The 26,556-nt window shown below is 39.1% G+C and overlaps 1 protein-coding gene across 1 annotated transcript in view; it reads right to left on the minus strand.

The window, feature by feature from the left end:
- The window catches only part of col22a1 (collagen, type XXII, alpha 1), a 256,846-nt gene that overhangs the window by 208,054 nt on the left and 22,236 nt on the right, over positions 1–26,556 (minus strand). Inside the window, exon 3 of the mRNA XM_059988289.1 lies at positions 17,775–18,341. Within this exon, the coding sequence (XP_059844272.1) occupies positions 17,775–18,341 (567 nt within the window). The remainder of the gene's footprint in view (positions 1–17,774; positions 18,342–26,556) is intronic.

Below are 26,556 nucleotides of genomic sequence, written 5' to 3' on the forward strand. Positions count from 1 at the left end.
GCTACTTTCAAGGAATTATGGCTTTGATTTTCCAGACCCTTCTATTCTACGACACTCCTCAGTGTCCAACCATTCACTGTGCAAGTCCTACCTTAATTTGTCCTCTAAAAATGTGGGAATTTAATGCCCACATTAAATTCCATTTTTCCAGCTGTTCCAGATCCTGCTGCAAACTTTGATAGTCTTCCTTGCTGTCCACTATGCCTCCAATCTTGGTGTCACCTGCAAATTTGCTGATCCAGGATATTACATTATCATCCAGATTGTTGAGATGGATGACTAACAACAGACCCACCACCAATGCGAGAATCACAAACAAACTCAAGTGTGGGAATCATAGCGACTTTGGAAATTCAAATAAAACCAAAGGTATATTACGTAAGTTAACCAGAAAAAACTAACAAGAGCTCAGACAAACTATACAGAATCTTGCTGAACAGAAATCACAGATGATACATAGAAGAACTCGGTCTGAGTTTCATCTAACAAGGAACCACAATGACCCACAAAGAGAGGATAGCATGCCCCCTGAAATACACCCTGGGACATGTCGGAATCCAGACATCGATAATACTGTGCTAATTCAGTTAACTCAAACTGAATATAAGTGATTAAAAACAAAAAGATGAACAATCCCTATGATCCCAAATCAAGCACCTGCAAAACCATGTGAAAAACCAGAGCTAGTGTAAAGACAAACTTTTAGACATAAAAGAAAAACAATCCAAAGACAATGCATACCCAAGATGTGAAATTGAGGAAAAAAAGCAGTCCACATACTAACTGGCAAAATAAACCTTTTTTTACAAATGAGCCTTGGTTGTGACAACCAATCCCTGTGACACACTACTAGTTACATGCCTCCAGTCAGAGATGCAAACATCTGTTACCACTCTCTGGCTTCAGAATCAGGTTTATTATCACTGGCATGTGTCGTGAAATTTGTTCACTAAGCATCAGCAGTTCAATACAATTCATAATATAGAAGAAAAAATAAATAAATCAATTTACAGTATACATAAATTGAATAGATTAAAATTGTGCAAAAAACAGAAATAATATATTTTAAAAATGAGGCCTATAATTTCTTGTCTTGTTCTAGGAATCCTCCAGTACTTGGCCTTTTGCTAAGCACATTTTGAATATCTCTGCTAGGGTCTCTGCTATTTTGCACTAGCCTCTCACAAGGTTTGAGGATTATCTACCCTAATTTACCTCAAGACAGCAAACACCTCTTACTCTTTAATCTTTATATGGTTCATGCCCTCCCTGCTGTTTTGTCTCACTTCGATAGACTCTGTGACTATCTCCCAAGTAAATAAGGATGCAAAATATTAATTTAAAATCTCCCCATGTATTTCAACTCCAAGCGTATATGACCACTCTGACCATCAAAAGAACCAATTTTGTCCCTTGCTATCTTATTGCTCTTAATATATCTGTAGAACCCCTTGGGATTCTCCTTCACCTTATTTGTTAGGGCAAACACATGCTTTCTTTTAGTTCTTCTGATTTCCTAGTTAAATGTTTTCTTGCATTTCTTAAGCTCCTTAGCACCTCATTTGTTGTCTGTACCTGCTATGCACCTCCTTGTTCTTCTTAACCAGGGCCTGAATATCTCGAAAACCAAGGTGCCTGAAACCTGTTATCCTTGCCTTTTATTCTGACAGGAACATATAATCTCTTTACTCACAGAATTTCGCTTTTGAAGGTCTTCCACTTGCCAAGTACCTCTTTTCCAGAAAAAAAGCATGTCCCAATTCACTCACCAGACCTTTTCTGATACCATCAAAATTGGCCTTTCTCTAATTTAGAATCTCAGCCCGTGGACCAGAACTCTCCTAGATAGTTATCTTAAAACTAAAGGCATTATGATCACTGGATGGAAAGTATTCCCCTACACAAACTTCTGCCACCTTCCCTGTCTCATTCCCTAATTGGAGATAGAGTATTGTACTCTCTCTAGTTGGAATTTCTATGAACTGATTAAGGAAAGCTTCCTGTACGCTTTTGACAACTCCATCCCATTTAGCTCTTTTATAGTTTCAGAGTCTTAGTCAATATGTGTAAAGTTAAAACAATCTTAGGTTTCTTGAAATAGTCTGCATTCTCTGTAGAAATTTGCTCTCTAAATCCTATTGACTATTGGGTGGTCTATAATATGATCCCATTAATGTGGTCATCCTTTGCTTATTCCTTAGTTCCACCCATATAGCTTCAGTACATGAACTCTCCAGCCTGTACTATCGGAGTATTGCCATGATACTTTCCCTGACTAGTAATGCCACTCCACCTCCTTTAATCCCCCCCTGCTCTCTAACATCTAAAACAGAACCCTGGAATACTGAGCTGCCATTCCTGCACGTCCTGCAATCAAGTCTCACTAATGGCTACAATGTCATAATTACATGTATAAGTGATTAAAAACAAAAAGATTAACAATCCCCATGATCCCAAATGAGGAATGCTCTACACACATTTGCTCTTCCTTCAATACTCCTTTCATTGAAATATACTCAACTCAGAACCTTAGTCCACCATGCTCAACCTTTTGATTCCTGACTTTGTAGGCAACATATTTCCCCACAATTGCTCCACTATCTGCTCTGTTACTCTGGCTCCCATCCCCTTGCAACTTTGGTTTTGTCCTTGGTGTTTTATCCCTTTGATATATTTAGCAGTTTATGTCAATATGTGTAGACAAAAGAAAACTTTACCGTGGACCAGGGCACATACCTGTCAGTGCACAACATGAAGATGCCTGTAATATAGCACTGTAGCCCACCCAGTGATTCACTAAACTGTCCATTCCACAAATATAGACACCAAATTGCCTCTAACTATAGCAAAGAATGCAAGTGTGATAATTTGGTAAAAATATCTGTCGTTAATGTAATGTTGCCTGGCCCATAACATATGTTTTAACTAAGAAAAGAATCCCAGCTATTTTCTCGAATTAGTTTTTGTTTTTTTAAAGAGTTGTACCAAATAAAATGGCTATCTCAATTAACCAATAGCCCAGTTAACTGGAATCCACTGTATATTATTATTTAGTTGTTTTCCTAGCAGAAGGGGCAGTTTAGCTCTTGCTGTTTCATAGAAATTTATAAAATTCCTTACACAGTTATCTTGGATTTTGCACTGGATTCTTACACTGAATTTTCCAAAATACTTGAACTTTTCAGCAGCCTGAACTATAACTCCAAGCATGGATTTAAGTAACTTGAATGAGAAATCTGAATCAGAACAAATGTGATTCCAGTTCAATTCTGTGCTTTGAAATCATAAAGCACATCAAACTCCCTTATAATACCACAGAACTAATTGCTAGATAGTTTGAAGGTGACATCAAACTCTTGCTGAATTTTTATGGCCAATTCGTTAATGAACTAACTATTTCAATTATCTTAATATGTGGTGGGTGTAGTTTGCCATCTTTAAGTATTGGATGTGTGTTATGCCAAAATTTGACTTTACTTTCTAGTCTTTCATTAGTCAGTGGTAGATTTATTCATGGTAGTCATTAGTCATTGCAGCTGCAGTGGCTCAGAAAGACAAATGTTAAACTGTTGCAAAGTTGGAGATGAGGTAAGTAAAGCAAGACCATTTGTAAATGTGCCATTGATATGTACTTATAAAATAGCTCATTTTGCATTTTATTATTTTGCTTCCTTCAAAACATTTTCCTCTTGTCCTAGAGGAAATGGCACATGCTGGATCTTGAAAGATGGTTCTACATAATCTAAGTGGATTTTGTTATAGTTCTAGTCTAAAACTTATTGTTGACTTCAGAAGTAAAGAATATAAGAGGTAGGAGGAGGAAAAAGCTGTTGTAATCTTTGCAACCCCTCCATATTTCATGGTGAATCTTTTACCTCAGTGCCGCATTCTAAATGCAATATTCCTTAAAGTCCTTCAAATGCAAAAGCTACATTTGTAAACTAATGCAACCGTAAGGAAAATCAGGAAACAGCAAAGGAAAGCTGAAAGATATGGTCAACAAAAGAGATAAATTGGTTAAGCATTTGTACAAAGAACTCCAAAATACAATGCTATGAGTTGAAAATCATATTAATTCTGAGTGCCTTATATATTATTTATATATATATATATATATATATATATCACTATATACAGCCTAGAGATTTCATTTTCTTGCGGGCATTCACAGTAAATACAAGGAACACAATAGATTCAATGAAAGACTGCACCTAATAGGATGGACAAACAATCAACATGTAAAACACAACAAATTATAAATACAAAATGAAAAAAAAATTAAAACAATAAGCAATAAGATTGAAAACATAGATAAATATTCCTTGAAAGTGAGTCAACAGGTTGTGGGAACAGTTCAGTGATGGGGGAAATTAAGCTGAGTGAAGATATCCCCTCTTGTCCAAGTGCTGAGCGTTAAGTTGATGATTGAGTCTTAATAACTATTCCTGAGCCTGGTGATGTGGGTTCTAAGACTCCTGCACCTTCCTCCTGATGGCAAAGATGAGAAGAGAGAATGGCCTGGATGGTAGGAGCCAAATTATTGAAGGGGCAACACTCAGCAGTTTGTCATCATCATTGAGAACTGTGACCTCCTATATGTGTGCCTAGATTACATTGCCCTCGGTGGACAGATCATAATCAAATTCTGCTGCAGCACATAGTTTCTCAGCGCTGTCACCCAGACTTCATGCTCAAAAGCAGGAGAGCGTAGTGGTAAGCAAAGTGTGCAGATATAATTATCTGAATGGCAGATTCCCCAAAATGTGACCATTGAGAACCCTCATCCATGTCCTGACAAAGCACTCCCTGACAAACTGCTGCTGGAACACCTGGTATAGTCCTGGTGTTCTCTGCAGCCAGCCTCAAACAAAGGGCATGCTTCATAGAGGTCTGTTTCTCATCAGCTTGCCCAGATTCATCCGAATCTTTATGAGTGTCATCATTGCTGGACCTCATTGCCAATAGCACCTTCTATTAGCTGGAAGAATTTTGTTCATTTTGTCCTTGACAAGCTGCAGTGCATTGATTAGACCTGCTGTGCTTCATGCAAAATATGATTGTTTTTAGCACAAAAGAAACCAAAGCTGTGCTGAGAGCAACAATTTCAGTTTTGATGTAGCGGTAATTCTAGCAAAGCCTCATGAACTTTGCAAGTGAAGTTCTCTCTCTTTCTGTCAAATTCCAAAAAGCTTAGGGTGACTCTAGTACTGTAAAAGGGCTGGATGGGATAGAGTTTGCCAGATGTGTTCAAGAAAGTTTTCTTCATCAGTACACAGACGTCTCAACCAGAGAGTGCAGATTACTTGATCTGCTATTAGGGAATGAGATAGGGCAGGAGAAAACTTTCCATGTAGGGCAGGTAAGATACTGGAGTTTGGAAGATAGCTCATATTTTTCCACTAAATTGAGATTCTAAATTGAGAATTTAAAATCTCAATACAAGGCCCTAAATATAAACCAGAAAATGATAGACCAGTGAGCTTGATATCTGTTGTGGGAAAGATATTGTAAGAGACCAGATTGTGAGTTTTTGGGTAAACATGGACTAATTAGGGATAGTCACCATGGCTTCATGTGTCCAACCAATTTTAATAGTGCTTTTCAAGGAAGCTACTCAAAGTTGATGAAGACAAGGCAGTGAATGTTCTTTACATGGACTTTAGCAAGGCATTTGACAAAGTCCCTCATGGAAGGCTGGTCAAGAAGGTTGTGTTACTCAGCATTTAAGATGAGGTAGTAAATTGGATTAGACATTGGATTTGTAGTTGAAGCCAGAGAGTGGTAGTTGATGTTTGCCTGTCTGAGTGGAGTTCCGCAGGGATTGATGCTGAGTCTGTTGTTGTTATTTGTCATCTATATCAATGAGATGGACGATAATATGGTTAACTGGATCATCAAATTTGACATTGACACCAAGATTGGGGGTGGGTACGAGGAAGACTATCAGAACTTGTAGTGGGATCTGAACCAGGTGGAGAAATGGGCTGGAAAATGGCAGATGGAATCTAATGCACACAAGTGTGAAATGTTGCACTTTGGGAGGATCAACCAGATAGTAGTTCTACAGTGAATGGTAGGGCACTGAAGCATGCTGCAGAGCAAAGGCATCTGGTGAGACAGGTTTGTAATTCATTGCAAGTGGTAAAGCATGTAGATAGGTCATAAAGGCAGCTTTTGATACATTGGCCTTCATAAATCAAAGTATTGAATACAGGAGATGGGATGTTAAGTTGAAGGCGTTGGTGAGACCTAATTTGGAGTATTGTTCACTGTTTTGGTTACCGATCCAAAGAAAGATGTAAATAAGGTTGAAAGAGTACAGAGAAAATTTACGAATATGTTTCCATGACTGGAGTATCTGAGTTATAAGGAAAGATTGAATAAGTTAGGACTTTATTCTTCGGAACATGAGAGGAGATTCAATAGAGGTATACAAAATTATGAGGGCTAAAGATAGGGTATGCGCAAGCAGTTTTTTTGCACTGAGGTTGGGTGAGACTACAACTAGAGTTCATGGGTTAAGGGTGAAAACTGAGGGGAAACTTCTTCACTTGGAAGGTCACAAGAGTGTGGAATGAGCTGCCAGCACAAGTGATGCCAGCGAGCTTAATTTCAACGCCTAAGAGAAGTTTGGATGGTAGGAGTATGGAGGGCTATGGTCCTGATGCGCATCGAAGGAGTCAGCATTTTAAATAGTTGGGCACAGACTAGGGCTGAAGGACCTGTTTTATTGTGGGTACTTTTTCACGATGCTGACTCATAATGTTGTTTTAATATCAACAAGTAGGGAGCAAGTTCAAGTGCTGGATCATTAAAAAGGCTTCAAAATCCAGTCATGGTTTGAAAAATAAAAGCAGAAATTTGCAAAATAAAGGACAAAATATCCTTGCTCTCAGTGGAAAAGGATAAGACACTATATTAGGAAGTTAAAGGAGTGGATTAGACAGGATCAAATATTTCACTGTTTGATATTACCTAAGTGAGATGCAAATGAGATTGTCAATTGACTTGTGTGGCATCATCAAGGATCTTGAATTTCCTTCATGGAATTAAGAGGCAGAGAAATCTTGAAGAAAATGGAATTAACTGAAGATTGCAGATATAGGGCTAAAAAATTTGCTTTAGAAATCAATTCAGGCATTAGGAAACATTTAAAAGAGGAAGTTAACACCCACAACCGACTCATGTGAAAACATAACCTTGACAACAATTGAATATAATTTTAAAAAAGTCTGACTTCGGAATGAATGAGCTGTTGTGCAACTCACAATGCGTTCTGAGGGACAAGAACAAGTAGCTGATGGAATCAGGGTCAAGGGCACGTGAGAATCAAAGCTCATTCTTGCAGCTCAACAGTGATGCTGTTGAATCAGAAATGGCACTTTTATTTAAATAACTGACAGCCCAGTGACCAAAGCATATAACCTTCTGTTTGTAAGTCAAATGCCATCTTATTGATGTGTCAAATAACTTTAGTAAATACTATGACACTTCAGATACAGTATGCTTGACCTTCAGTCCAATTTAAACGGCTTCTATCTCCTAACAGAAGAACTCACTGTTGAACTGAAATCATACCAAGCATATCTTTCAATGTGACATCAAATAGTTTCCGCTGAGGAGTTAAAATCTCACACAAATGTGATTGATGGAGTTGTTCCTCAGGGCTTAGCAACGGGAACATTTCAGTTCCCACATTATTAATGGCCGGCAGAAAGACTGCACCCCGTACAAAACCATTTATCTGTGCCTGTGATACAGTTGTTTCCAAACTAAATGTATATATAGACATAATTAAAAATGTTTTAACCAATTCAGACTTCAGACATAAATAATGAGAAGCAATCTTGCCTACTTAAAGTTATTTCTTCTTTTAGATGAGCTCTTTTGAAAGGATAAACATTCAAAAGACCCCTGAGCATAATCTAGCATTAAACTAGATCATGGTTAATGGGCAGATATCAATTCCATCTACTGACCTCACTTCCATGACTCTAACTTCAAAAGCTTTTTGACTGAGTAATTTAACCAATGCTTGGGGGTGAGAATTCTGGATTTCTGCTATACACTGTGTATCAAGAAGTACTACACACTGTGTGAAGAAGTATTTCTTAAATCAAGCCCATGAATGAATGAGCTCTAAGTTTTAAGATCATGCCTTTTTGTTAGCATAACCATGATTGCTCTTGGCAAATTTTTCTACTGAAGTGGTTTGCCATTTCCTTCTTTTGGGCAGTCTCTTTACAAGACAGGTGACCCCAGCCATTATAATTACTCTACAGAGATTGTCTGCCTGGCGTCAGTGGTCGCATAACCAGGACTTGTGACATGCACCATCTGCTCGTACGACCATCCAACACATGCTCCCATGGCTTCATGTGACACAGACTGGGGGTTGGCGGGAGGCATGGCACCTGCACCTTGCTCAGGCTAGTGGAGGGAAGGAGCACCTTACACCTCCATGGGTAGAGACATAACTTCACCCTGCCACAGCAGGAATTTGGAAAAATATGGACAACGTCTCTTTATCTTGATGGAGGAAAATACTGATGATTAAAATCAATAAATCAGCTGCCTTTGGCCGATTGAACACAGGCTGTTTGAAAATCAAAACCTCTCACCTGGCACAAAACTCATAATCCACTGTGCAGCAGTAACCTTTTCCCTCTAATATGCTTCTGAGTACTGGGCACCTGTAATAGACACTTCAATGCAATTGAAATATGATATATCTCCAATTTTGTCTGTGCAAAATCCTTCAGAATCACTGGAAGATAAATGAACCAACATCTATATCCACTCCTGAGCTAACATCCTCAGCACTGTTATACTCATCAGTTATGTTGGGCACACCACATCATTCATGTCTGACACCATATTCCTGAAAGAGGCATTTCTATTCTGAGCCCTTGTCACAGGATGGCAATGGCAGGCAGGCAGAGTAAAAGTTTCAAGGAGTATGCTCAAGATGTCCTTGAAAAACATGCCAAACCCCCACTGACTCCTGGAATCTCTGGTTCATGACTGCTTAAACTCAGAAGAAGCATTCATAAAGTTGTAGAGCACAAAAAAAAAAGACAGGCCCTTTCGCCCAACTCATCCATACTGGCCAAGACGTTTGTCTGAGTTGGTTCATTTGCTTGTGTTTGGTCCACAATCCTCCAAACCTTTTCTATCTATATACCTGTCTGAATGGTTTTGCGAACCTCAAGGTAATTAATCGGGAGCACATACAACCCATGTTTGAGCGATGGAAGAAGTGCATCACTTTTCAAATTACCTATTCCCTGCCATCCTATTCTACTTCGGCACAATCTGTAGTTCCCACATTAGTTTCATTACCCTCCTCAAAACCCACAGAATTGAAGGGAACACCCAAGAAGAATTCAATTTGTCTTCACAATTTAAGTGTCTTAAAATAAAACTGCTTAGTAATCCAGGGAACATGTTCAAATCTGCCAGGCCATTCGGGGTGAAGGGTCGACATACCAAAGTTAATCGAAGCATGGCTGATGAGAGATATCAAGGCTCTGATAAGGAACATGAAGGTAAGGAACATTGCAATAGGCAGCTGCGAAAGAATGAACCCCATGACAAATCTAAAAATTTTAAGACCATACTTAAGAGGGAAACCAGGAGGGCAAAAAGAGAGTATAAATGGATTTGGGAGGCAGGATCAAAGATAATCTCAACAGGTTCCTCAGTTATATTGACAGTACAAGTCTGACTAGGAAGAGACTAGATACACCCTAGAGACCATTAGAGCTTCTTTTGTGTGAGACTGCAGGAGGTGGTTGGGATTCCTATTGTCTGTTTCTCCTCGATGTTTCCTAAGGAGAATGTCATGGATGCAAAAGAAAAGTAGAGAATAAGTTTCTATGCTGTATTGCTCTATGACTCCAAGTTTGACTCTATGAGTTTGGATAATAAGCACATTACGAAGGAGGAGGTACTTGCAGCCTGGAAACCTACTAAGGTGGACAAATCCTCAGTGAATGACCAAGTACACACCTAGACCTTATGAGAGGTCAGGAAATAAACTGTGGAGGTCCTTATAAAGCTATCTGCTTCTTTGTTAGTCACTGGCAAATATCCAGAAGACTGGTGGGTGGCTAATATTTTTCCTGTTGTTCAAGAAGGACAGCAAGGACAGGCCAGAGAATTGCAGGCCAGTGATCCAGACTTCAGATGTTGGGACATTACTGGAGGGAATTCTGAGGGACAAGATCCACCATGACTTGGCTAGTTAGGAGCAGATCAGGAACAGTCAGTAAAACTTTAGCATGCAAGGTCATGTCTGAAGAACCCTTCATAGTTTCTCAACGAGGAAATGGAGGTGACAGATGAAGGTATGGATATTGTCTATATGGACTTTAGTGAGACCTCTAGCAAATGTTGCAGAGGAGACTGATCTAGAAGATTCCATTTTAAGGGATTCAGGGACAGCTAGAAAAGTAGATCCAGAACTAACCCGATGATAGAAGCAGAGGATGGTGGTTGGAGGTCTGTTAACAACAGAGTGCTCCAGGGATTAGAATTGGGATTTCTTATTCATTATTCACATAAATGATTTGAATATGAGCTTACATGGCATGATTAGCGAGTTTGCTAATAATACTAAAGTAGGTTTTGGGTATAGCGAATCAGATTATAATGAATTAGTACAGAGATCTTGATCAGTTAAGGAGATGGGCTGAGGAATGGCAAATGGATTTCATCTTGGATAAGTGTGAGTGACATATTTTGGACATTCAAACCAGGGTACGAGCTATACAATGGATAGCAGGGTATTGACAAAAGTGTTGTGGAACAGAGGGACTTGGGAGTACAAGTACACAGTTCACTGAGAACGGCTGTGCAAGTGGACGGGTTGGTGAAGCAGACATTTAACATGATGCCCTAACCGATGGAGGCCAGCAAGTTTAGGAATAGGGACATGTTGCAGTTACATAATTCATTTGTGTGAATGCACATGGGGTATTGTGCACAGCTTTTTTCACCCTGTTATAGGAAAGACACTATCAAGCTGGAAAGGGTGCAAAAGATGCAAGGATGCTGCCTAGATTAGAGGCACTGAGTTATAGGGAAAGGTTGGCAATGCTGAATCTTCATTCCTTGGAGAATTGAAGAATGAAGGGTGACCTCACAGAAGCTTCTAATTTCATGAAAGATATAAATAATGTGGAGAATCCTAGGGCAGTGGAGTCCAAAAATTAAATCGGCACAGATAAAAACTAAGAAGAGAGATTTGAAAGAGACCCGAGAGGTAATTTCTTTACACAGAGCGTAGTAAATTCTTGGAATAGGCCGACAGAGAAAGTAATCAAGATAGGTACATTTGCAAAATTTAAAAAAATATTTTTATAGTTACTTGGAGAGTTATGGGCTGAATGTGGGCTACTGGGACTAGCAAGGAAGATGTTGTGATTGGCAGGGACAAATTGAGCTCAAGAGACTTTCTCCATGCTTGATGACTCTATGACTCTATTGAAGAGTTTGTTTAATTTAAAAGCCATTTGAATGGGAAAAAAGCTAGTAATAAAACAAAATATGACTTGCAAGTTTCACCTTACCTTGAAAATTTACAGATGTCCTTTAAGAATTCATCTAATACGATCTAGTTGCAAATTCTATTCCTACACCAACCTGTTTGACTCTAAACAGTGGTTCAGGGACTTTTGATTCTGCCACACAGCTCTACCGACCCAGGTTTAATCCTGACTGCTAGTGCTGTCTGTCCAGAGCTTGCACATTCACTCAGTGATTGCATTGCTTTTCTCTTGGTACTCTGCTCTGCTCCCAAATTACAGAGTCAACCATTTCATTGGTTACATTGCTGTTGCTAATTGCACCTGGTGTATGTGGGGGAAAGGTTAATCAGTAAGTAGTTGATCAGCAAATAAGAGATAATAGGAAAATTGTTGGGAAAACAGTATTAGTGAGATCACTCTGAAAGCTGACATAATATTAGGGGTGGGGTGGAGGAGAAATGGATTTGTGTAGATCAGTGTTTGATAGTTAGCACAGATATGGTGGGCCAAAAGGTCTCTTTTCCTTGCTGTATGACTCTAGGACTCTCATTAGGAATGCACCAGCAGTGTGTTTAGCACCAGGTGCATGGATAAATCATGTTAATAAACAGGTAGCACAAAATCTAAATCAGGTCAAATGAGTGCGAGCTAATTGCACATCACAGACCTAGGCTTAATTCTGTATATAACCCAGATTTAGTTTCTTGTGTATTTATAAAATCTTGAGTCTGGCCAAAAAAAGCATAACAGATCTGTCACTTTAATAATGAGACTTAAATTTAAATACATACCCCAGCTGACTTTGGTAAAACCTTGCTTAGATTAAATCTTCAAAGTCTGAATCCAACTGTGTGCAGTTTGTTGGGTAATTTATCCCTTTAAGCAAAATGTTGGTATGCACACAGAGAGAGACATGCCTCACTGAGCACAGGCTGTCAGAACTAATAGCTTTTTCCCCTTACAGCGTGTAATGATAGGTGCTAGGGGCTGAGGTCATTCTTTAACATAATCTCTTCTCATCTGATAGACAGGTGTAGGATAAGGATGGGGAGGGGATGGAGGAAGGGGCAGATGGAGAGAAACTAGCTAATTACCTGAACTTCCCTCTGCTGCTAAGCCTACATCTTGGGGAAATGAGAGTACAATTTAAATAGCAGTTGCCTAAGTGCATGAAATGATTGATTGCTGTTAAAGGGAAAAAGGTGTGCCCGAATACTGAAGGTAAATGGAATATCTAACAATAAAAATGTCAATCTTTCCATTGTGAGTGACTGTACCAAGTACAGTCAGGCCTAGCTGACTGGTCAAATGCTTAGAAGTGACTGGCTGCTGTCAGCTGTTGCACTTACAGGTGTTAGTCAGTTGCACTGATTAGAGTAGGCAAGGTCGCATGAGTAATTTCAAAGTATGTTGATGTATGTAAAAGAATCAGAAAGAATCACCTGAATGGCTAAGCTATACTCTTATTCATATTGAGTCTTTAAATTCAAGCAATTAGCAATATCTTGTAAACAAAAAGCTAACATCTGAATTCAAGCTAATGACTGAAGATTTTCAAAGCTACAACATTTTCTGATCAAACGCTTGAAAATTTGCTTCCATTCTTGATCTCCCTATTGTTACTTTTCCTTACTTTGCAAATAGCAATACCTGGCAAAAATACAGTACTATGGACTGTGAGATCAATTATAAACATAAGAGATTCAGCTAATACTGAAATTTTGACAAACTTCTATAGATGAGCACATTGACTGGCTGCATCACAACCTGGTATGGAAACACCAATGCCCTTGAACAGAAAATCCTACAAAAAGTAAACGGATATTACCCAGTCCATCACAGATAGAGTCTTCCCCACCACTGAGCACATCTACACAAAACATTGACCGAGGAAAGCAGCATCCATCATCGGGGACCCCCGCCACTCAGGACATGCACTGCAGCCATCAGGAAGAAGATGCAGGTGCTCAGGACTCACACCACCAGGTTCAGGAACAGTTATTACCCACAACGCTGAGGCTCTTGAACCAAAGCGGGTAACTTCATTCAACCTCACTTTGGCATTGAAATTCCCACAACCTATGGACTCACTTTCAAGGACTTTTCATCTCATGTTCTCAATATTTATTGCTTATTTTCTGTATTTATTATTATTATTTCTTTCTTTTTTGTATTTGCACAGTTTGTGTCTTGCACGCCAGTTGAACACCCAAGTTGGTGCCGGCTTTTTTAAAAATTTATTTTTGATTGGAGTTTATCATCAAACAAACATTTCCATAAGATGTATTTCAGATACTGTACATATATATCATATAATCATATTTGTCACAAATCTCCACATAATAATTATCTGAGGTATACACTTATAGAGAGGAGAGGAGAGAAAGAACAATCAAAATAAGAAAACTATGTACAAAGTAGGGAGTGATCTTTTTTTTTTACAATGTATTCATTGACTTATGAGAATAAAATCAGGCCTATGAGGTGTTGTGTTAGTTCCAACTTATGATCAACAGATGCTGTTATCTTCTTCATTTTATAAATGCCCATTGTAATTTCCATCCATACATTTAAAGTTGGGCTCTCCTGTGATAACCATTTCCTAGTAAGGGCCTTTTTCCCAACCACCAGCAGTATATTCATTAAATATTTATCTATTTTCAACCATTCTTGAGGTATATACCCAAAATATATGTCTTATTCTTGAAGGGTATTTCACATTCTATTGTGGTTATTATTCTATTATGGATGGATTGTGTATGCATGCAAGAAAATGAATCTCAGGGTTGTATATAGTGGCATATATATATACTTTGGTAATAAATTGACTTTGAACTTTAAAATGCTGGAGGAACTTATCGGGTCAGCGACATCTACGGAGAAGAATGAACAGTCAATGTTTTGGGTTGAGAAGGGTCTTTTTTTCCTGATATATCTTCACTTATATAAAGATAAAGTTTCTACACTCTTCAATTGTTTTAGTTTCAGGATCAATGACAGACAAAATGTTTATCATACTAATGATCTCATAAAAATGGCAATTAAATTTTAAAATTGGATTTTACTGATAAGTTTCCTAACAGTTTATCAAATGCAAAATAACTCTGCATCAGTATTGCATAATTATCATCTCAAATGCACTAGGCACCGCCCGTTTACAGAGAACAGACAATGCTATTTCTAATATCATCCTCTGGAATAATAAAAATTACAATGTAAAAGGAGATAATCTCCTGATTAATTTGTTTTGGTGTAAACTTAAACAATGAAGCATCCTAACTTTACTTTCCTTTACTTCATCCTGTAGTTTTTATTAGATGTACTGTCCAATTTTTGAATAAAGTGAAGGTATATTTATAGTAAAGGTAGATGGGTTTTTTATTAGTAAGGGCATCAAACGTTACAAGGAGAAGCCAGGAGAACGAGGTTAAGAGGGATAATATGTTGTCAATGATAGAATGGTAGGGCAGAATGGCCTAATTCTGTTCCTATGTTTTATGGTCCAATGGTCTTAATTCTTTGTAAGAAAAAATGTGGTAGCTCTGCACTTTAAAATGACTGGTGACTCAGATAGCTGAATTCCTTGTTTGAACCTTTCTATGTTAAAAATGTGCACCCTTTCTTAAGTTTGGCAATAATTATTTGTCTTCTCCTTCTTCACATGTGGCTGGGGAGTTGAGGTAGTTGAATGTGGATGGTTAGTTGAAGTATGTTTGCCTTCATTGCATATTTTTTTATTTGTATATGGGTGATGTGCAATTGGATAGAAGAAGCACCAGCATGTAGTTATGATTTAAACCAGGGCTGTAAATTCAAAAAGTCGTCAAGTGAACAGACTTGTATACAAAGGCACAAACAACTTATGGTGAAGACATATGATGTTTATCTTTGGGAAGAATTTAAAGCCATATAGACTAAACCTATTGGGTAGTATGGATAGTCAAAGGTATTGAGAAGTTCAACTGCAAATAGTGTGAGATAGCTGCATGATCTAAATTAAAAGAACACCAGGTGTATGGTATAGAACTTGTGTGGGTTGATACCTATGAGGCTGTTTTTAGCCTTGTATATCACTATCTTCTGAAACAGTATAGAACAAAGAGCACACATTAAGTCTAAATAACTTGTAAGATTTTAAAGTAATTAAAGGAGACAGCCATGAACAAAATAGAGCTGGTAAACTATTTTACTCCCTTTTCCAAATGTCCTATGGGTGAGACAATCCACACGAAAAAAACAGATTGTGGAAACGTCACACTCCATGTGTTTGACATTATTGAGACAAAATGATTTCTAACTGTCCAAAATCTACTGTTGCCTTGGAAATGAATGCAGTGTCTTTAAATTACTTATTTTAAATAATTTGTTAGTTTCTCAAGTAATTAGATGATCTCATGCATTGAAAATGGAAAGAACAGTCATTGGTTTTCATTCGAATAATGTGGCACTTAAAATAAATCATAGACAGAAATAGTTTTGATTGCCCTACTAATTTTTGGCCGAGAATGACGGTTAGTACAGAATGAATATTCACATTTGCAATCCAAATTTGAGCCTCAACATAACTCCATCAACATGGTATAGAAGAGAGTTAATTTTCATGGTCTTTTCCTGCTTTAGGTAGAATAACTCAGCATGAGACTTTGTTTGTGCACATAAAAAGGACCAATCATTCAGCTAAACAGAAAATGAGCAGCAGGAACTCCAAGTACATTTTAAAATGAAGAAAAACAGATTATTTGTTTCTACTGCCTACTCACTGCATAAAAACAATCCTCTAGTCATGAATTGCTTGGAATGCACATCAGAACAACAGTAAGTGTGTATAGTTACACAAAAATATGCAGTGAATTTGTAATCCATTCCAGTGTACAAGCTATGCTCCACATAGCTCTTATTCCATCATCAAAGTTCAAAGTACATTTAAATATGCATGCTATATACAACCTTGAAATTCGTCTCCTCACTGGCAGCCACAAAGCAAAGAAACCCAATGGGACTCATTTAAAAAACAGAACACCAAACACCCAAAGTGCAGAAAAAAACATATGGTGCAAACTACAAAAGCAAGCTACAAAAACTACAAAAACAACTGAAGTTTGCAAAACTGAGCCACAGCTGTGAAGCTCGTCATCGCTGCAGCCGATCCAGTGGCCCGTTAGTTACAGGCCACAGCCTCCGTTCAGTGCAGAGATGAGTAAACATCACAGAGCAGTGAGCTGAACTGGCCCATCTCTTGCCTCTGGCCCCGAATCATGACCTTTTCAATCTGGCCCCATGCTTAAATCATCCAAACCTTGGGCCATTCGTTGCTCTCAGACCCAGGGACTGCTCTTGGGATCGAGCCCCATCACCTCAAATTGGCTCATATCTGATCTTTCCAATTCGGCCCAGTGCTTAATTTGATGAATCCTCGGGTCTATCCTCACTCTCCGGCACAGCCCCAGCCCTGTTGTCTGGTGGGTTATGCAGACCACTGGTTTAAAGCTTATTCAAATTTCAGTTATGCTTTTAATTTGGTCTCCAATGCCCCTACTTGAAACACCTCTTTAATAAACTATGTAATATTCTACATTTGCATTGCAAATCACAAGGAAAAAGAGTAGAAATAAAGCTTCTAGGCCTAGCAAGCCCTAAGCTGCCACTGATTAATGGAACACACTTGTTCTGCAAATACAAAGTACACTGCAGATGCTGTGGTCAAATCAACACATACAAAAGCTGGATGAACTCAGCAGGTCGGGCAGCATCAGTTGAAATGAGCAGTCAACGTTTCGGGCCAAGACCCTTCGTCAGGACTCATCTTGCTCAGTTCATCCAGCTTTTGTACTTGTTCTGCAAATGTTTTTACATTTACAGCATTTTTTGAGAGTCGAGGAAGAGCTTCCAGAATTCACAGCCCTTTTCATTCACCCTTCCAGCTGTCAGCTCATGTACCACACTCTGATCTCTGCAAACAGTAGCCTAATCCGTCAGTAAGCTTTGAGCAGCATTGCTTTAAATTAGACAAATAGTTTTAAACTTGGAACTCAGGACTCTCCATCAAGGATAACCTTTGTTTTTGCTCTCTTTTATATTTCTTTGCCTTGGGCAATTTGACAACAGTTAACCAATGGATAATGGCAGGTTCTTATACCAGAAAATGAATGCTCAAACATTGTAAATATGCACATGCTTCTTCAAAACCTCCATGTTACATCTTGCCTGATGTGCCCCAGCAAGTAACAAACAGCAACCACTTACTTTGACATAACCTTTGCCGCAGTATTCCTCGGATCTTGTCTATGGCATTGAAATCAGTAACATGGAACATATGAGCAGATTTGGGTTCGGAAGCAATCTCTTCCAGTTCCTCCTTAAGGGCATCACCAACTCCCACAGCGAAGAGCCTGATGCCAGCAGAGTGAGCCAAAATGGCATTTGGCAAGACTTCATCTTGGCTTCTGCCATCAGTCAAGAGGATTGCTACTTTCTGGATGTTCGGATTATTGGGTCTTCCGCCTTCCCATTGTGAGAAGCTATTCAAAGTGATGTAGCCAATGGCTTCCCCAGTTATGGTGTTCCCACGTCGATACCTGATGCTTGCTGCAGCCTGCTTGATATCTTCTGTGTTTTCATAGGCACCCAAGTTGAACTCAGTGTGTGGCTTGTCACTGTAACTTACAACCGCTACCCTGGTTTTATCAGGACCGATGTCAAAAGTGTCCACCAAGTTGGCCACCCACTGCCTGACCTTTTCAAAATTCTCCTTGCCCACACTATAGGAAGTGTCCAGCAGAAAGACCAAGTCATAGTGGACATTCTTGCAGCCTGTAAAAGAATCAGAGTCAACAAGTAATACATGGTACACATTGAAAAGCATAAGCACTGCACCCCAACGCATTTCACTGCAACATGCTGCCTTGAAACAGTGACAGCCCGAAACATAAAAGAAAACCCAGCTCTTTCACTTAGCTCCTTTGTGCTCCTTTTGAGCACAGATCCACTTGAAGTGATGTACGACACAATTGAAGGCTGTTATTATGTGCAGTTCCATAGTTCCAGCCTCCCACAAGAGTTTGCTGAAACCTGCCCTCATCAGACTGAAAGTATTACAGAAGTTGTTTTTTTGTTAATTCTCACAGAAAAAATGAAAATTTTTAAATTGCTTTCACACTTAAAGTTTAAAATGTTCAATTTAAAAATATAAATGCTTTGCTGTGTCAGTAACTGAAAGTTCTTACTTCATGATTATAGATATCTTGTCCATAATTTGCTTTTAACAGGCTTCTTCATGTTGGATTTTTTTATTATCTAGCATGAGACTTGAGGGCTGCATTTCATCACCAAATTCAGGAGTAACACCCCTTCTCAACCACTGAAAATATATTCCTTTGGCTAAGTATTAGATGAAATGTTGTAGATAATGTGGCAAACTGTATACTACAACAGTTATTCTCCAAAAATAAAAGTTACATTCTTATAGCATCGCTCATTGATCTGTCATTTATTGAAAGTACGATTAAATTGTTTTTGAAGTGTGCTGTAGGAAAATGAAGTAGAAAATTTGTATGCAGACAGTTCCTGAGATAGTCTCAGTCATGTCATCTGAGGTTGGAATATTTCACTTTGTTCAAAGAAAACAATGAAAACTTTAATTTCAATTTATCGTCATATCCACTACTTTCAATTGTACTGTGCTCTTCATATTGAACTGGAAAGTTGGTTGAAATTAAATACAATCCTTGAAGTACTATTTTCCCCAAACAAAAGATACTAAATCCTTCTATTGGTGTCAGAGTAGTCAGTGTCAACGCTGACTATTAAGGTAATGCTATTTTCACCCTAAGGAATAGCTCATGCCAAAGTCACTTCATACTGATTAACAGGTATAAATACAGTTTCCCCTGTACTTCAAAGATACTCTGATTATAATATTTCCATTGAAAGTTCAAGTTCAAGATTAATTGTCATTCTTCCACACATGAATATCCATGAATACAGCCAAACGAAACAACATTACTCAGGTGTAAAACTGAGTACCGATAGTCATACACAGCACAAGGCTCATATAGAACATAAGATAGCAGTAAAGTACAGTCACACAAAAAAGATATAGTATAGTTTAAGAACCTGAGGCTATAAATGTTTCAGCAGTCTGCAGTCAAACACGATATGGTTTAGATGAGGAATGCACACACTTGGAATTAATATGCAGCACTAGTGCATCTACCAAGAAGTGTATTAGTGAGGTTTTGATCACAATCTCTCAATAACTAAATAGTGAAGTGGTTTAACTTCTAGCCATTTCTATCCCTTAGCCTGTGACTTAGTTGATGTTGTTAATACATGTAAACTGTTAAAAATACTCAGACATGTGGCATACTGAGCACAGCTATAATTGTTTTTAAAGAATAATGTTTAAATTGTGCCATATTTTTGTTAATTAATCATTACCTTAAAAGAATTAAGTCACAACCAGAACTTATGTTCTTAACTGTTTGGAATCTAGCACTGGGCTGGTTGCCAAGGTGCAGCTGAACATAGATAAACTAATCGGTGACAGATGCGTCCTGGTGGTGCTTTCACAGACAGCTTCAGCAGAGTCGCTGATGATTTTATTTTTCAGCAAACCAACTTAAATGTCTACCACTGGAGTCGATTAGATTAGACAAATAAATGAAATTATCTTTTGGTTTCTTGGTTAGCTATCCATGGGGATCCGGAGAGGCACATTGCATGGAAACAGGTCTTTCATCCCAACTCATCCATATCAGATGCCTGTCTACACTAATCTGATTTGCCTGAGTTTGGCCTCCAGACCTTTGCTACCAATTGAGTTGACTAAATGTCATTCATGTGTTATAATGTCTTTCATATGTTATAATTCTACCACCTCCTTTGGCAGCTCAGTCCATATAACTGCCACACTCTGTGTGGAAAACTTGCCCCTCAGGTTCCATTTAAATCTGTCCCCTCTCATCTTAAATTTATGCTTAATAGTTTTAGACACCCCTGCCCTGGGAAAAAGACTGTGACTCTCTGCTCTATCTATGCTCCCCATAACTGTATAAGCCTTCATAAGCTCGCAGTAAGTGAGAATACATTGGGTAGGATGAGAACTCAGAGAATAAGAGGTCCTTTGCCATCTCACATTATATATATTGGAAAATAGGAAGTTGTGTTCTGAATGTGAGGCCAAACAATGTTAGTAAACCATTTTTGGCCAACTGATTGTGGAAAGGAGATGCCAAGTATGACCCCAGAGACAGAATGGTAGAGCCAGAGATGCCCTAAAATGGACCTCAGCCATCATTAAAGTCATGGTATGATGGCACAGTGAACCAACTGGTGAGGATGCCTTACAGATGTGCCTGTGGTAGGTGCATTCTACCATCTGCAACCTCAGTCAGCAAGACAGCCAGGAGTAGGGAACCAACTATCTGCATGTTCCTTGCCAAGGATGCTCCTTACTATCATTTGAGCTAAACGCTGGTATTTCCCATTTGTCTCTGGGATCATACTTGGCATCTCCATTCTCAGAGTAACTTCAAGGGCATTGGTTCAAGAACGTGTCTCATCATCGCAGGTATTGCCAGTGACATCAACATCACAAGAAGTTCAATCATCCCTTGGTCCAATTTGATCTAGGGTGGGAGGAAAGTGAAATCATGTGGAAAATCAGATAGAAGGAATGGAGGGAGAGTGAAGATTGGGCCCTGTGCAGTGGTGGCATATATGCAATGAGCTGCTGTGAGATGGGAGTAGTTACAGGCAGAGACAGCCATTATTGTTTAATCTCTCCAGTTCACCACAGCAATTGGAAAAGAGCAATAACCCAGAACAAGGCGGCTAAAAATGCTACACATTTATTTGTTGCATCATTGTAAAGTAGATTCATCCCTGACCATGTTCCCTGTACACTCATTGGCTGACTTTCCAGATTCCTCACTAACTTCATCTACAAGTTTGCAGTTGATACCACCATAGTGGACTGTATCTCAAGTAATGATGATTTAGAGAACAGGAAGGAGTTACAGAACATAGTGAGATGATGATATGATGATAATCTTCCCTTCAATGTCACAAAACAAAAGAGCTGGTCATTGACTACATGAAGGGACAGTGCACTTTCATTGGTGCTGACACTGAGAGGGTGAAAAGCTTCAAGTTCTGAGGAGTGAACATCACCAATAGCCTGTCCTGGTTAAAAACATGTTGAGGTTATGGCCAAAAAAACCTCACCAATGCCTCTACTTCCTCAGAGGCTAAAGACATTTGGCATGGCTCCATTGATGTTTACCAGTTTTTAACAATGCACCATGGAAAGCATTCTATCCGGATGCATTAAGGCTCGGTACTGTAACTGCTCTGCATATGATCTCAAGAAACTACAGAGGATTGTGGACACAGCTCAGCTCCTCACAGAGACCATCATCCCCTCCATGGACTCTATCTATACTTGTCATTGCATTAGTAAAGCAGCCAGTATAATCAAAGACTCCACACATCTCAGACATTCTTCCTTCTCCCATCACGGAGATAATACAAAAGTCAGGAAGCACGTACCCCTAGGCTCAAGGAGAGTTTCTACCCTGCTGTTACTAGATTATTGAACAGACAAGACCTGTGGTATGATAGGATGGACTGTTGACCTCACAATCTGCCTCGTGATCCCGCACTTTGTTTCCCTGCATTGCACTCTGTAGATCTTACACTTTATTCTGCATTGTTATTATTTTACCATGTTCTACCTCAATACAATGTGTACTGTAATGATTTGATACAGCTTTCCTCTGTATCTTGGTACATGCAAATACAATAAATCAATACAATACAAGTTACTTCCCATCCAGGTACAAGCAGCACTTGTGCCTTGTATGGGACTAAATGGTGAAGACATCACTTGACTTTTTAAAGTCAATCCTCATTGAACTATAGAACCATAGAACATCACAGCACAGAAACAGGCCTTTTGGCCCTTCTTGGCTGTGCTGAACCATTTTTCTGTCTAGACCCACTGACCTGCACCAGGACCATATCCCTCCATACACCTCTCATCCATGTACCTGTCCAAGTTTTTCTTAAATGTTAAAAGTGAGCCAACATTTACCACTTCACCTGGCAGCTCATTCCACATTCCCACCACTCTGTGTGTGAAGAAGCACCCCCTAATGTTCCCTTTAAACTTTTCACCCTTCACCCTTAACCCACGTCCTCTGGTTTTTTTCTCCCCTAACCTCAGTGGAAAAAGCCTGTTTGTATTCACCCTTCATAATTTTATATGCCTCTATTAAATCTCCCCTCATTCTTCTACACTCCAGGGAATAAAGTCCTAACCAATTCAACCTTTCTCTGTAACTCAAACCCCATCTGCCATTTTCAGCCCATTTTACCAGCTGGTCCAAATCCTTCTGAAAACTTTGAAACCCTTCCTCATTGTCCACTACACCTCCAATCTTTGTATCATCAGCAAATTTGCTGATCCAATTTACCACCTTATCATCCAGATCATTGATATAGATGATGAAGAACAATGGACCCAGCACTGATCCCTGTGGCACACCACTAGTCACAGGCCTCCACTCAGAGAAGCAATCCTCCACTACCACTCTCTGGCTTCTCCCATGAAGCCAATTTCTAATCCAATTTACTACCTCACTATGTATACCTAGTGACTGAATCTTCCTAACTAACCTCCCACTTGGGACCTTGTCATAGGCTTTACTGAAGTCCATGTAAACAACATCCACTGGCTTCCCTTCATCCATTTTCCTTGTAACCTCCTTGAAAAACTCAAATAGATTTGTTAAACATGGCCTACCACACACAAATCCGTGTTGACTCTCCCTAATAAGTCCCTGTCCATCCAAGTACTTGTAGATCCTATCTCTTAGTACTCCTTCCAATAATTTACCTATGTCGATGTCAAACTTACTGGCCTATAATTTCCTGGATTACTTTTAGAGGCTTTTTTAAACAACGGAATAACATGAGCTATCCTCTAATCCTCTGGCACCTCACCCGTAGATACCAACATTTTAAATACATCTGCCAGGGCCCCTGCAATTTCAACACTAATCTCCTTCAAGGTCCAAGGGAAAATCCGGTCAGGTCCTGGGGATTTATCTACTCTGATTTGCCTCAAGATAGCAAGCACCTCCTTCTCTTCAATCTGTATAGGTTCCATGACCTCACTACTTGTTTGCCTTATTTCCATTGACTCCATGTCAGTTTCCTTAGTAAATACAGATGCAAAAAACCCATTTAAGACCTCCCACATTTCTTTTGGTTCCATACATAGCCGACCACTCTGATCTTCAAGAGGACCAATTTTATCCGTTACTATCCTTTTGCTCTTAATATACCTGCAGAAGCTCTTTGGATTATCCTTCACCTTGACTGCCAAAGCTACCTCATGTCTTCTTTACCAATTGCTCTAAAATATCACCGTGAAATTTGAATATGTTACAAATTAATGTTTCATCATTAAACAATGTATCAGCGGGCTGGAAGGAAAGTGAGCAAAATGGATGAAAACTGTATTAATGTCAGATAAGACATGAGTTTTTAACATTGTTAGCAGAATTAAGTTATGAAAGTTTTCAAACAATTTGCCTGTATCAACAAATTGATTGTTCAGATCTGTAAGGGAGGAGAATTAATTATAACCATATAACATATAACAATCACAACACGGAAACAGGCCATCTCGGCCCTCCTAGTCCGCGCCGAACTTTTAATCTCACCTAGTCCCACCTACCCGCACTCAGCCTATAACCCTCCACTCCTTTCCTGTCCATATACCTATCCAATTTTACCTTAAGTGACACAACTGAACTGGCCCCTACTTCTACAGGAAGCTCATTACACACAGCTATCACTCTCTGAGTAAAGAAATACCCCCTTGTGTTTCCCTTAAACTTCTGCCCCCTAACTCTCAAATCATGTCCTCTCGTTTGAATCTCCCCTACTCTCAATGGAAACAGCCTATTCACGTCAACTCTATCTATCCCTCTCAAAATTTTAAATACCTCGATCAAATCCCCCCTCAACCTTCTATGCTCCAATGAATAGAGACCTAACTTGTTCAACCTTTCTCTGTAACTTAAGTGCTGAAACCCAGGTAACATCCTAGTAAATCATCTCTGCACTCTCTCTAATTTATTGATATCTTTCCTATAATTCGGTAACCAGAACTGTACACAATATCCCAAATTTGGCCTTACCAATGCCTTGTACAATTTTAACATTACATCCCAACTTCTGTACTCAATGCTCTGATTTATAAAGGCCAGCGTTCCAAAAGCCTTCTTCACCACCCTATCTACATGAGACTCCACCTTCAGGGAACTATGCACTGTTATTCCTAGATCTCTCTGTTCCACTGCATTCCTCAATGTCCTACCATTTACCCTGTATGTTCTATTTGGATTATTCCTGCCAAAATGTAGAACCTTACACTTCTCAGCATTAAACTCCATCCGCCAACGTTCAGCCCATTCTTCTAACCGGCATAAATCTCCCTGCAAGCTTTGAAAACCCACCTCATTATCCACAATACCTCCTACCTTAGTATCATCGGCATACTTACTAATCCAATTTACCACCCCATCATCCAGATCATTTATGTATATTACAAACAACATTGGGCCCAAAACAGATCCCTGAGGCACCCCGCTAGTCACCGGCCTCCATCCCGATAAACAATTATCCACCACTACTCTCTGGCATCTCCCATCTAGCCACTGTTGAATCCATTTTATTACTCCAGCATTAATACCTAACGACTGAACCTTCTTAACTAACCTTCCATGTGGAACTTTGTCAAAGGCCTTGCTGAAGTCCATATAGACTACATCCACTGCCTTACCCTCGTCAACATTCCTCCTAACTTCTTCAAAAAATTCAATAAGGTTTGTCAAACATGACCTTCCACGCACAAATCCATGCTGGCTACTCCTAATCAGATCCTGTCTATCCAGGTAATTATAAATACTATCTCTAAGAATACTTTCCATTAATTTACCCACCACTGATGTCAAACTGACAGGTCTATAATTGCTAGGCTTACTTCTAGAACCCTTTTTAAACAATGGAACCACATGAGCAATACACCAATCCTCCAGCACAATCCCCATTTCTAATGACATCTGAAAGATCTCCGTCAGAGCTCCTGCTATCTCTACACAAACTTTCCTCAAGGTCCTGGGGAATATCCTGTCAGGACCTGGAGATTTATCCACTTTAAAATTTCTTAAAAGCGCCAGTACTTCCACCTCTTTAATTAGGTTCCATAACTTCCTTACTTGTTTCCCACACCTTACACAATTTAATATCCTTCTCCTTAGTGAGTACCGAAGAGAAGAAATCGTTCAAAATCTCTCCCAACTCCCTCAGCTCCACACATAGCTGACCACTCTGATTCTCTGAGGGACCAATTTTATCCCTCACTATCCTCTTGCTTTTAATATAACTGTAGAAACCTTTCAGATTTACTTTTAAATTATGTTCACCACCAGCAGAGTTATACAACTAAACTTCTCTGTGATAATGAAGGAAAGCATATTGGATCTCTGGGTTTTAGTATATACCTGAAAAAAATTTTGCCTTATGCAGACTACACAAAGCAAGATAAAACAAATTATTATTCTTGCAATGGCACTCACCAATGGTTGCGCTCTATCAGAATGCATTGAAAGGTGTCTTGCCCAATACCAAGTATTTTGCATTTACAATTAACTGCCACAGGCACTGATCAGTCTGAAGTAGACTAAACTTATAGACCAGCTGGCATCTTGCTCGAAACAAGTACCAGTTTTGCTTTTTATTGAGAGAACACAGCTGACTTCAGGGAATCAACTGACCTGTACATGAAGCACCCTGTTATTAGGCGCAGTTCTGAGCAAAAAGCTGTGCCCAATAAAGGATACAACCTGTTTTGTGATAATCTCTTTATATTAAATGAAAATGGACAAAATGGACTAAAAATGGTACTCACAGTTAAAGTGAATGCAGCACATAGAGCTTTCAGTTAAAGACAGGA

Source organism: Hypanus sabinus, chromosome 1 (genome assembly GCF_030144855.1).
Source record: "Hypanus sabinus isolate sHypSab1 chromosome 1, sHypSab1.hap1, whole genome shotgun sequence".
NCBI lineage: Eukaryota > Metazoa > Chordata > Chondrichthyes > Myliobatiformes > Dasyatidae > Hypanus > Hypanus sabinus.